This window comes from Crinia signifera, chromosome 6 (assembly GCF_055691185.1).
Source record: "Crinia signifera chromosome 6, ASM5569118v1, whole genome shotgun sequence".
NCBI lineage: Eukaryota > Metazoa > Chordata > Amphibia > Anura > Myobatrachidae > Crinia > Crinia signifera.
Window position 1 is genome coordinate 214,451,264 of NC_139222.1, and position 13,838 is coordinate 214,465,101.

A 13,838-nucleotide genomic window follows, 5' to 3' on the forward strand; every position below is an offset into this window, starting at 1 on the left:
CTTTATCTCTTATAAAGGCTTAATGCATCTGCCCCATGATTTGTTGTGCAGGACAGTGGAGTTGTGGCAGAACCCACTAGTCCGGCCTTGGGGGCGTAACATAGATGGAACGCAGACCTGGAAGGAGGTCTGTGCATCCATATTAGATAATAAAAGTTAAAAACATCAATGATCAGTGGCTATATAAAAATAGTAATGTTTGATACTGGCGCAGTAGTTTGGATATTCGGTTTCTCTCATTTTAGTAGGTGTATTAGAGTAAGGAAATCTAATGAATGGTCATGTGACCCTGTGTTTAAGTAATGTCAAATGAACACCTGCAAGGTGTTTAGCTCATTACAGGCCTATATAAGCTGGTCTAGGTGGACAGGGAGTCATTCGCGACCTGGGTCTCTAAAGATGAACTGTGCCATGACTAAGGGCCCTGTAAGGGTCCGAAACGTTGGAGGAAATATGCAGTCATTTTAAATAAAATATCTTTGAAAATACAGAAAGTCTGGTGAGTGCATACCTCCCAACATGACCCTCTCCAGGAGGGACAGAATTCTCTGTTTCTGGACTTCTCTCTTAATTTATGATTGCCATCACCTGTTTTAAACAGGTAAATTGATAAGAAAGGTGTTTCACCGGATTCAGTACTGAATCCTGGCGGTCGGGATCCCGGCGTTCAGAATTCCGACGCCGGAATCCCGACAGCCAAAATCCCGACAAGGGAGGGGACGTGGATGGCCCCCCCTTGCGGGCTCGCTACGCTCGCCACGCAGCGGGCCCGGTGCCTCGCTACGCTCGGCACACTAATTTATTCTCCCTCCAGGGGTGTCGTGGACACCCACGGAAGGAGAATGTGTCGGGATTTCGGCGGTCGGGATTCCGGCGTCGGGATTCTGAATGCCGGGATCCCGACCGCCGGGATTTTAACTGCATCCCGTTTCACCACAGGTGATGGCAATCATACATTAAAAGGAAAGTCCAGAAACAGAGCATTGTGTCCCTCCTGGGGAGGGTCATGTTGGGAGCTATGCGAGTGCCTTGTTCTTGGATTCGTATCCCAGCAATGGAGTAATGGTTACTGTGAGTGGACTGGAAATGGACACACACACACACGCGTCCTTATATATACCTCCTGAAAGCAGCATTTTGTGGTAACCTCCTTTATTCAAGTCCGCCGAGTGCCGTACTAGACATTCAAAATGGGGCGTGACCTTCTGGGAGCTAGGCCACGCCCATTTTTAAATGGTTGCGGCTCTTTGTCTTATCAGGACAAATTTTTGGGCTCTTTGTCTCGCATGGGTTGGCCACCCCTGATCTATAGTGTTAAATATTAATAATGTATTCAATACTACTCAGTGTCTAAGAAGTCAGAGAGGTAATGCCTCTAAAATGACTGATAGAAGTGAAGGTCCGCACGTAGTTAGGCCAAAATGTCTTTGTTAATAACCAACTCTGATTATTGGGTTAAATGGTACTTATATGTTAGTTGGGCGCCCACTATAGTTAGTACGCTCATACCCCCACTATCCATGTCGGCATGGAGTTGATTTTCTATAGTGTGGCGAGCGTGGCGAGCCCCGCGAGGGGACGCGGAAAACTAAGCAAATATCTTAGTGGGCGCCAACTAACATATAAGTACCGGTTAAATTATAAATAAAAAGTAAGGTCAATTTTTATTGATTGTATCTTTTTAATGAACAGCAGACATTAACATAGGGATTTTATTACCTGTAGCTCATGAATTACTCTTTGGGCACACAGAACACAGATTAGTTCAGCGACAGTGAGCAAGAGGAAACCTGCAAAAATGTCCCACATTTTGCGCTGCAGCCAAACAGCCATCTGGGCTACACATCCTCCAAGGTAAACCAGGTTTCCAGCCATAATTTCACTCATTCCTAGGACTCCAAATCCACACTGCGAATTAGGTACCGTGCCATTTTGAAGTGGGTCAATGCAACATGAGTAAGGGACTCCACAAGAGTGAACTCCAGGAGAACTACAGTTAAAATACCTGGAGGGGTAAAAAAAATTGGAGAAGATTTGTTTTTGCAATTAGAATCTCTATTACACAATCAATAAATTCCATTGAAGACTGACATTTTCTTTCAGGTTCCTAGGATACTAAGATCTCAAAATAGTCACACCATCAGCATTCAGAAGGATCTTCAGAACAAACTATCATCTTGGCCAATTTCTCAGCACACAATATTTCTATTAAGAAGGTAGTAGTATTAGTAACAGTAATTTTTAAGTAACAATTAATGTGATTTATCCAAGAAAAAAAAATCTAAGTCGCTAATTGGGGGAATAACTTTGAATTCTTCTGAAACAAAAGGATTATGGGCCTTGTATCAGCAGTAACAACCAGACTTGGGGAGAAGGAACATATCTAAATTAAGGGAATGGTAATAGGTTATTGTTTGGACTCCACTTTTACATTAGAGAACATTGGTACTTACAGGTTAACCGACCAGTCTTTGTAGGACTGCACGCCACAACACTCCATGCCAAGTTGAATCTCATCCAATATAAACTTTATATCTGAATCATCTTGGTATCTACTCACAGACACCAGCATGGTATTCTTCACAGAATTTTGAATTTGATCATGGAAACACAGGACTACCAACGCTGTCAAGCATTGTGCAAATATCAGAGTACTTATTCCAACAAAGAAAAACTTGAGAAGGCCTGCATTCTCTCTGATGAAGCCCACACATCCCGATGCTGAAAAGATGCACATGATTAGGCCCACCAGTACAAATAGGAGCATAGGGTCAGTACTTAGATTACCAATTTTTTCACCCATCAATGATTGCTTGTCAAAAAGCCCCCAAAATCCAATGCACAATATGGAAAATCCCACAGTAAAGAAGATGAAGTTGAAGAAAAACATGAGATATTTAATAAGCGGTACAAATGGATCAGGTCGATAGGTATTAAGTTGCAAATCTTTCTGTGGCATGGAAGTAGAGGCTATGCAGTCGTCCACTCCAGCACCACTATCATGGGTATAGTATTGGAATCCATTTGATTGTGGAGTACATTCTGCCTTTTGTTGTCTTGTAGGATCCTGCAAAAAATAGTTGAAAAAAAAAAAAAAAAAGACATTCATTAAAGTATGTTTTTACAACACAGGGCTCAATTGAGCATCATTTATTTCATCTAAATTATGATAAAAAAATAATAATAATAGGAATTTAAAATAATAAAAAAAATAATCATAAAATCAAGGCAACACCCAGTTTATAACATTTCATGTACAAGTAATACTTTTAAAACCATTAGTCCATAAAAAGTAAAAAAAAAAAAAAAGATCTGTAGCTAAACACGACTCTCCTAAAAACACCCTTCAACAAGTGCAATTAATAATTATAAAACAATATAAAACAAACAGGGGCACAGTTAGTGCAGGAAAGGTTAAAAAAGGGTGGATGCAGGAGAGCAGTATACTTTTCCAGGGGTGCAGATGACTGAGTGAAAAATCGCAAGTCTCCCAACTTTCAGGAGAGTAGGTAAGTATAGTACATCTTTTAAAATGAAGTCAAGGAAAATCTAATAAATCAATGCCCTAAACCTTCTCTAGTGTCTACTGACCTTCCAATATTTGCTTATATGCTTTAACCACTTGCCTAGCATGGTCAGTGTGACCAATCAGATATATAGAAAATAATCTTTCTACAGAAGGTCGCTCACAGGACCACCTGACCCCTCTGACTTCCTGCACCCTTAGATCGGTCATGCTTTTGGTCACTGAGGAGCAATCACCTGGGAAACATAACTTAAATCCCCTTTTTTTTTATTTTCATAAGGATAATGATTTGCATATACAGATTGAGTATTCCTTATCTAAATATCCTTTATCCAAATTATTCCAAAAACCATACATTCCAGAAAGTAAAAAAAACATGAATTCAGTACCTGAGATAGGACACAAACTTTGTTTCACGTTTTGAAACCTTGTTTTATGCACAAATAAAATATATTTGTGTGTAGTTCATGTGTTTGTACAACATAAATGCAAGATACATCATTGAAATATAAAAATATTCTGAAATACGGAATAATCAGTTATCCAAAATTCTTCTGGCCCCCAGCATTTTGGATAAGGGATACTCAACCTGTGTTTATTAATGCGTGTCCTTTTTATAACCCTTCTACAACACTTAAGAAATGGATGTATTGGTACTCAGAATAAAAAAAATAACAAAAATTCATCTTTATGTGATGCTACAAATCTGTATGATACAATTATTTGATTAAATTGTGATCCCATAATAGACAGGAAGACAGGCGGTGAAGTTTTGGTGTGACCATAAGCACAACAAGCGGATTTAGATTGATGTATTGGGGACAAGCTGGGTTTTGACAAATAGTGGGCCTACTAACGAAGTCTCTGACGAAACGCATTTGGGCGACACCCATCAGATGTAATGACTAGCCGGACGTCTAGGAGAGGAGAGCTGCTTGCTGGTGCCGGGAGTGTTCGGCTTAACACAGACGCCGCAGCAGGACCCGTGGATACATGCTAGCTCATTGCCGGTGACCTATTGTTTTTTAAATCATGTGGTATTCTATTCTAGGAACAGTGGGGTACGAGTTGTATTCAATCATTGTGGATACGATTATTGAGATTATCTCTTTTTAATAAAAACGATATTGTACCATGAAGCGCTCTAGATAGATATATATGTATATATTCTCCTGGCCCCACAGCTCCCTGGGAATTTACTTGGGATAAAATCGCATCCTGCCGACCATCGAATGATATCTCTCTCTCCCTCCCCCCCCCCCCCCCCCCCCGGCTGCGAATGGATGATTATGCAAATCATCTATTTGAAGCCATACGGGGGATTGCGGCCTTTGGTGGACTCGCTAGGCTGCGAATTTCGCAGCCTTGTGAGTCAACCAGAATAAGGTCCCTAGTGTATGGCCCCCTTAAGGCAGCCTAAGGAGGTCAGTGTGAGACGGTGCAGATCAGTAGCTATGGCCCCACAGGGAACATTTATTCAACTTTAAAAGTAAATCATTATGTCAATGCCCCTAATGATTGTTCCAACTCCATTTAACTTTAAACACATTATTAAAAGATGTTAAAACTATTAGTATCATTAAGTCATCATTTGGAGTTTATTATTTTCAAACAATCCTAAATATGTATTACACTACGCTGTAGCTTTGCCCATGATCTCCCAATTAGGATTTCAGGTATAACCTCATAAATCAGTGGGATTGGCCGCTATACTCTCTGCCCACACTCTGCCTACCTCTTGTCCACAAATGTCCTGAGTATGACCTGGGATTTGGAATTCCAACCCGGTACAGACCTGGGACATGCACCTTCACATTGTGACTCAGGTTATTCCTGGGACAGCGCCATTTACACTACACATGCATGCAGTCTCTTCTGCCAGCGCTGCCGGGGAGGGGGGTAATGTGTAATGGGCAATACGGTGCGCAGCATAATAGGTCATTGGTGGCAGTGTGTCTAAAGTGTGCAATGTGTATAAGTGGCACTACTGTGTGGTGTATTGTGAATTGGTACTATTAGTTGGCCATGCCCCTTCGGCACCTTTTTTTGTGTGTTTGCGGGAGGGCACCAATTAATTTCCTGGCACAAGGCACTGCTGGGCACATTAAATCTGAGACTAAGGAGTATATTTACTAAGATCGAATTAGTACGAACAGGGCTTAAAGTGGTCATGCAGAGGTGGGGGAACTCATTTCTCTAAGCCACCTAATTACCCCCCCATTAGGCAGAGACAGGGCCAGTGGTAGAGTTTTTGTCATCCTCCTGCAAACTACAATGCTTTTCTGTGAAAATTACTGTGCAGGACCAATGTGGAGGTTAAATTGTTCCACCTCAACATTAGAGGTGGTGGAACTCAGGTCCGCCCCGTTCCCCTTCACTTTAACCCCTGGGTACGAATGCAGCCAAATCACAACCAGGACCCGTGGCCAGTAAATTTACAATGCGTATTTAATTATATATGGGCAAGGTCAGATTAATTCAGCTGTACAAATGTCTGCACCGGTGATAGAACATGACCATTGATATTGGAAGGTCCCTCCCTACTCCCCCAGGGATCCGGCCTGGGCTGACCAGCTAAGCCTGCCATGTTTTAGCCGGTGGGAGCTTGTGATACAGGGGGACCCTTGTATTTCTGCAACCGGGATTGGCTCAATGAGCCCAGGGCTGGAAGGGGGGGGAACTGCACGCCGTTTTTTTTATTATTATTTATCCCATCTTTTACACAGGGCAGCAAATATGTATGACCCGGCAGCATCGCACAGATCAGTCAGATTCGTGCAATGTTCCCGGGTCATATGTTTTTGGATGCCAGCCAAATACGAATGGCTATGATCAGGGCTGTTTGTAGAGGCGGACAAGCCGTGCAGCAGCCCGGGGCGCCGCACGGTTTGTCCGCCTCTGTTAACAGCCGCCCGGCAGCTCCCCCAGCGCCGCTGCTTCCCTTTCTCCCCAGCCGCCACTTGATTTTGACATCGCGCGGCATCTCTCCTTCCCCTCGCTCACTGGGCTGTCAGCCAATGCGGGCCGGCAGCCAATCAGGAGCCCGCAAGGTGTGAATGGCTGACAGCTTCAGGTACACAGTGAAGGGGAAGGAGAGACGCGCGATGCGCGCCCCGCACCAGCACTCAGGGCCACAGTGAGTTGTGCTGCTTCTGGCACTGTGGGGGGGCCATATGTTTGGCACTGTGGGGGGGGGCATATGTTTGGCACTGTGGGGGGGGCATATGTTTGGCACTGTGGGGGGGGGGGGGCATATGTTTGGCACTGTGGGGGGGGGGGGCATATGTTTGGCACTGTGGGGGGGGGGCATATGTTTGGCACTGTGGGGGGGGGGGGCATATGTTTGGCACTGTGGGGGCATATGTGTGGCACTGTGGGGGTATATGTGTGGCACTGTGGGGGCATATATGTATGGCACTGTGGGGGCATATTATTAAACGGCATCAGTTGTAGTGCAGCGGCGCGTGGGGCATAACGTGTAATTGGCATTATGGTGTGGGGAGTATTGTGTAATTGCCATCACAGTGTGGGGTCTAATGGGCATCATTGTGTGGGACATAATGTGTAATTGTCATCACGGTGTGCAACATAATGTGTAATTTTCATCATGGTGTGCGGCGTAATATGTAATTGTCATCACAGTGTGCGGCGTAATGTGTAATTGTCATCACAGATAAATAGTGTATAATGATTTAAGTAGTCTGTCATTGTTTGGCCTTGATCTGTGAGGCATACTAGGTCACTGTGTGGGCCTTTATATTTTTATGTCACTATGTGGCCTTCAGCCGGCCAACTTAAGTGCGGGAGGACAATGACAATTCCTGCGGTAACCAATGTCTGGACAGGTTGCGAAAGTAAGATGTAAGGTAATTGTTTACCTGCTAAACCACGCCCTTTTATTAAGTCACACCCCCTTTAAAATAAACCACGCCCCCTATTTCGGCGCGTGCGCCTTCGGCCCGCACAATTTCTTCTATAAATTTGGGGATGGAGGGGGGGGGGGGGGCGCATTTTTATTTCTGTGCCCTGGGAGCTAAATTGTCTAGAAACGGCCCTGGCTATGATATCAGGAAATACGAAGCATGAGAATACGGCAGCTTTTAAAATTTGCTGCTTTCTCCATACTTATTGGCAGCCCATTCACAGCCAATCCCGTTCGTACTAACTTTGTACCAGGACTGACCTTAATAAATGTACCCCTTATACACCGGAGGTTGGACCCGGAATATTGCTGCTCCAGTCCGGTGCGGGGTGCGGTGTAAATGGGCTGAAAAAAAAATAAACGCCGGTACTGTTTCCCGGGAATCTGACCCGGCAAATGTTCAGGGTCGGACACAGGGCTTATCCAGAGCTCAGGATGGCATAAATGGTCATTATACGGGTTATTTGCCGGGGAGAAGGCCGCGTAGATCTGATTGGGGCTTCTACGGCTCTGGCAAATGATGTAATCTGCTAGAGACCCGCACAGGGCACATGCCCGCGCATGGAGCATTGCAGCAGCGTTGCCACGCTGTTTGCAGCCTATTCCTTACACTACAGCAACAGTCTGTGCTAGAAGCACTCACCCCAATGTGTTTACGGCCTCATCTGCAGCAGCACATGCTGGCCGTCACGCACTGTGTCCCACAGCATCACCCTCAGCATGACTATTTGGCAGACCCGAAACCTGACCTGCACCATCATGTCCACTACATCCAACTGGTCTGATAAGGAGGTACGTGAGCTCCTGCAAATCATTGGCATCGAGATCTAGACCTCTCAGCTAAGAATTGCGCTCTCCTCCAAGACTGCAGCAGGTAGCACAGTGGGCCTTATTCTAGTTCACTCTTTCTGACAAAATCCTTCTTAGATGGACAAAACCATGTGCACTGCAGGGGGGCAGATTTAACATGTGCAGAGAGAATTAGATTTGGGCGAGGTATTCGGTTTCTGTACAGGGTAAATACTGGCTGCTTTATTTTTACACTGCAATATAGATCTCACTTTGAAGTAAAACCTCACCCAAATCTAATTCTCTCTGCACAAGTAACATCTGCCCCCCTGCAGTGCATATGGTTTTGTCCATCTAAGAAGGAATTTGTCAGAAAGAGTGAACGAGAATAAGGCCCAGTGTGAGAAGCTGCTTCAAACTCTCTATTGCTGAAAAGTACAGCAGAAAGTGAAACACAGCTACTCCGTCTGCCATCTTTGCTGCAATGCTGGGAGCAGACCCCACCCCCTCCCTTTTGCCTTTCTTGTGACCTCATCTCAAACAGCCCAAAATGTCAATTTTTAATGACACCAGCAAGGAAAGACAGGGTTGATCCGTTTTCAGTGTAAAAGGGCATTACACAGGAATAACCCGGATTGAGCGTAAATCAGGGTTGCCGACTTTGAAGAAATCCTCTCCGGGAGAAGCCCGGAGAGGAATCTAGCATTACTCGTTTTGGGGGCGGGGCTTAACTGTGACGTCATTAAGCCCCGCCCCCATTACAAGAAATAGCCGAAATGACAGTTATCCATGGAGGGGGCGGTGCTAAAATGTCACGATTGTGCCGTTTTAGCTCCGCCCCCTCCCCTGAGACCCGCGGATTGCGGCATATAAATGCCGCGATCGGGGGGCTCAGTGGGGGTCCCCCTGATTTCGGGAGGGTTGCCCACCCTTCCGGGGGCCGGGAGGAAGGACCCGATTTTCGGGAGACTCCCGCAAATTCCGGGAGGGTCGGCAACCCTGGTGTAATACCCCTTTTACACCGCCGAAAAATCCGGGTCAGCGGCGGGTCAGACCCGGATCCGCGGCGGTGTAAATGGGGGGTATCCGTTTCCATTTACACGGGTCCTCTACCCAGGTCCTGACCTGGGTAGAACACGGATAGGACCCGTGTAAATGTCGGTGTAAATGGTCCCGCTGCGGGTGCAGGCACCCGCAGCGGGTCCACAGCGTGCAGCGCTGGGGAAGATGTTCCCAGCTGCTGCGGGAGGAGGGGGGTCCCTGCGGCTGCTGAGGAGAGGGGGGTACCTGTCAGCCTGCTGTGCTGGGGGTACGGGGGTGCTAGGGGTGCTGGGGGTACCTGTCCTGCCTGCGGTCGGATCTCAGCGGAGAAGATGATGTGCGCCGCTGCTGTATCACCCCCCCCCCCCCCCCCCGCATCCGGCAGCCGGTCCCTGCGGCGTATGGAGTGTCAGTATCGGCGGTCCCTCCAGCGCATAGGAACTAGTACTAGTTCCCATGCGCCAGAGGGACCCCCGCCACTGACACTCCATACGCCGCAGGGACCGTCTGCCGGGGAGGGGGGGGGGTGGTACAGCAACGGCGCACATCATCTTCTCCGCTGAGATCCGACCGCAGACAGGACAGGTACCTTCAGCACCCCTTGCACCCCCCAGCACCCCGGTACCCCCAGGTACACCAAGCACAGCAGGCAGGACAGGTACCCTCCGGCACCCCCAGCACCTTAAAAAAAAAAAAAAAAAAAAAAACACTTAACCTGGGTCAGCCCTGATATATATATATATATATATATATATATATATATATATATATATATATATATATATATATATATATATATTTCTATATATATATATATATATATATATATATATATATATATATATATATATATATATATATATATATATATATATATATATATATATATATATATATATATTTTTCTATAAATATATATATAAAATATTATTTAAGGCAGGGCTGACCCAGGTTCAGTGTAAATGGTGCAGACCCAGGTCCGACCCAGGTCAAAGTGCTGTGTAAATGGGGTATAAAGCAGGGTCAGACCCTGGATACTCCAGCATTCAAAGACCAGGGTCCGACCAGGGTTTTTGGTGTAAAAGGGGTATAAATGGGGTCTGAGGCAGGGCATGCCCTTGCAATTTCCCGTGTTCAATTTCCCGGGTCCTACCGGCATTCTGGTGTAAAAGTGGTATTAGAGGCACTACTACAGGCATTATACACCCGCTTTTTCAGTGTGTGCCTTCAGCACGTGCTCTTTGTAAAGTATGGGAGGGCGCAAACTTATCGTTTTCAGGGGGTCGCCGAACACCCTAGCACAGGTCCTGCACTGACAGCTCAGTCATTTTAATCATCTGCAACATAGAAGCCCTTTGAACTCCCCCCTCTACTCCTACTCTCCCTCCCTTTTTATTTCACTGCTGGTTTAAAACCATAAACCATTATGTACAAATTGCTCTGCTTCTGGACTTCTTCCTTAATGTAGGATTGCCATCACCTGTGTTTGACACACTGTTATCATTACTGAGCTAGATCAACACAGGTAACTGCAATTATCAATTAAGAGGGAAGTTCAGAAGCAGAGCATTTTATACCTAATGGAATGCGTCCTGTTAGAGGGTGTGGGTCTGTTATTCAGTATTTGGGAGCAAAGGTCTGATTGTCGGCCAGACAGATAAAGCTTTAGGGGTACTTATGTAGTATCTGGGCTGCCGATTTTGTGATTGTATGCCTTACCTTAAGGCATACAATCAGATGCGATGCGATGCGATTTTGCATAGGATTCAATGTTAAGAAGGTCCTGTTCATTTCCCCACTATCCAAGTGGGCATAGAGTTGATTTTATATAGCGTGGCGAGCGCAGCGAGCCACCGAGCCCGAAGCGTGGCGAGCCCCGCGAGGGGACGCATATTTCTTAAAAAGTATTCTGTGTCCGCTCGCCACAGGTTTATATCCAACTCCATGCCCACTTGGATAGTGGGGAAAGGAAAAGGACCCCTTTTTCCCATTGAATTCTATGTTAAAATGGACTCAGACCATTTTAACATTGAATCCTATGGAAAAATCTTGACCATCGCATCGCATACGATTTGGTCGCATGCGATGCGATACGATGCGATGCGATCCGATTTCTAAATCGGACGCCCAGATACTACATAAGTACCGCTTTAGGTGTGTACCCAGCTTCAGTGGGCCTTGAGCACTGTAGTTGTGGACCTCTTGTTTAAGGTATAGTGATGGTTTTACTCAGCATTTAAGGTGCGTAAACACGGGGGAGATATATTGCTCAGATTCTCCTTTTCATCAGCGACCAGAGAGGTAAGCTCCTGCGCCCAGCGATTAGAATGGGGCTAAAAACGGGAGCGCGCACCCGGCGATTTATCGCCGAGGCACACTCCAATCACTGGCAATATGGTCGGCAGCGACCATATTCCCAGTGATTTCAGCCCCTATTGCAGCCGTGTGTACACGGCTTTAGTCAGTATCAGTGTTTACAGTCAGCAGTTTCCATGCCATTGCTTTCACATTTAAATCTAATACAACCACAATACAAAGTAAATGCAAGAAATAAAGCAAAGGGGGGGGAGGGGGGAGGGGGGGGAGGGGGGGGGGGGGGGGGGGGGATCACCATACACTTACTATGTAAAACCAGACACGTATACATGGAAGTGACAATTCCACAATCCTCCAGCTGAACTTAAGCTTCCTAATAAACGTATCTGTATGCAATCACGTTACAGTATAAAAATCTATAACTTATGCCGTTTTCAGACATGATCCAGGAATTTCCCAGCTCTAACAAGCCTGCAAATTCCCGGGTCTCAGCTCCATGTCCCTGAGTGAGAGAAGGGTTGTGGTCCCAGCATTTAGTCTGGGACCACAACCCCACAACTGGGTTGTTTCCTTGCACATAATTAATTATAATTATTTTTACTATTAATTATTATCAGTTTCTTATATAGCGCACACATATTCCGCAGCACTTTACAGAGTATAGTTCAACATTCACATCAGTCCCTGCCCCGGTGGAACTTGCAATCTATATTCCCGACCACATGTACAGACACACACATGCAGAAATCCCTGGTTACGCATACATACACGCGCAAACTCCAGGATATACCGTAGCTGGCTGTATGTGCAAAAGGGGTATTAGTAACTTCTTTAAAATAAACAGATAGTCATTACAGGGTAAATAAATCAATTTTCTCAAAACAAGAATTACCTTGGGCAACAAGCTGCTGGACTCATCATGTTCCTCTGTATTCCTCTTAAACCCAGAAAAGGAGGAAAGTTTTTGGAATAGTTTCAATATTTTTGCACCCATCTTGTTTAAAAATATATTTTAACTGTTCTACTGATTATCCGACCCCATCTCCCTGCAGTGCAATCAGCAGACTGTTGGTCAGCCCCTCATCATGTGAGTGCTCCCTTTCTGGGAGGAAAAAAAAAGCACAATTAATCTCAGTTTGTTAACCCATAATGGCCTTGGTTTAGATTGTTTATTCGTAAATGATGACACAGGATACATAGTTACCACTATACTTCCTTGAAGACATAAAAAAACTGTAACCTATATTTTTTATTTCAGTGGATCCCAAACGTATATTCAAGGCACCCTAAAGGTCCAGGTTCAAAGCTATCCATGGCTGAGCACAGATGGTTAAATCAAATAGACTGAGATCATACTTTGGACACCTGTGCCCATGTATGGTTATCTTTAAAACCTGGACCGGAAATGTTCCCTGAGGACCAAGATACATACCTCCTAACATGATCCTCTCCAGGAGGGACACAATGCTCTGCTCCTGAACTTTCTTCTTAATGCATGATTACCTTCATCTGTGTGAAACAGGTTCATCGATAAGAAAGGTGTTTCACCACAGGTGATGACAATCATACATTACCAGGGAAGTGCAGGAACAGAACAATGTGTCCCACCTGGAGAGGGTTATGTTGGGAGGTATGAAGACGGGCGTACCTCTCAACTGTCAGTTTTCACAGAACAGTGTTGTTTTTTGGTACTGTCTCACCGCTGGCAGCAGGGCCGCCAATCAGGAGGGTGCTATGGGGACAACTGACCTGGGCCCGGTTGTTTTGACAGGGGGTAGGGCAGGCTTTCCCAACCACGGTCCTCAAGGCACACCAACAGTGCAGGTTTTAGTGATATCCGGCTTGAGCACAGGTGACTTAATTAGTATCTGAGTGATTCTGATTAAACCATCTGTGCTGAAGCCTGGATATCACTAAAACCTGCACTGTTGGTGTGCCTTGAGGACCGTGGTTGGGAAAGTCTGGGGTAGGGCCTGGGCCGCACTATCTCCGCAGCCCACATGGCTGCCAGCCCCCCTCAATAGTAGTGGGCCATGGGTCATCCTCAGCCAGCTGCACAGACACAGCCTGCCTCCAATCTTTATTAGTGACAGCTGCCTGGGAGCTCCCACAGTAAGCCATCAACCCGGGGCGCCAGGTGCCATGACGCATACCTCCCAACATGACCCTCTCCAGGAGGGACACATTGCTCTGTTTCTGGACTTCCCTCTTCATTTATGATTGCTATCACCTGTGTTGAACAGG

At 45.7% G+C, this 13,838-nt stretch overlaps 1 protein-coding gene across 1 annotated transcript; it reads right to left on the reverse strand.

Annotated features, from left to right (window-relative positions):
* Window positions 1–1,657: 1,657 nt before the first annotated feature.
* Window positions 1,658–12,696, reverse strand: TSPAN10 (tetraspanin 10). The gene is made up of 3 exons (XM_083145565.1): window positions 12,487–12,696; window positions 2,454–3,067; window positions 1,658–2,005 (listed from the first exon to the last, which is right to left on the reverse strand). Exons 1-3 carry the CDS (start codon window positions 12,586–12,588, stop codon window positions 1,699–1,701), a joined length of 1,023 nt encoding a protein of 340 aa, XP_083001691.1. The 5' UTR covers window positions 12,589–12,696; the 3' UTR covers window positions 1,658–1,698.
* Between the last annotated feature and the right edge of the window lie 1,142 nt (window positions 12,697–13,838).

What these genes read in the sequence shown, in the direction of transcription:
- TSPAN10 (XM_083145565.1), bottom strand. Translation starts at nt 12,588, where the DNA reads ATGGGTGCAAAAATATTGAAACTATTCCAAAAACTTTCCTCCTTTTCT. An exon ending in CCAGCAGCTTGTTGCCCAAG is followed by an intron (nt 3,068 to 12,486) that starts GTAATTCTTGTT and finishes TATTTTTTGCAG; the next exon opens with GATCCTACAAGACAACAAAA. An exon ending in AAAGACTGGTCGGTTAACCT is followed by an intron (nt 2,006 to 2,453) that starts GTAAGTACCAAT and finishes TTACCCCTCCAG; the next exon opens with GTATTTTAACTGTAGTTCTC.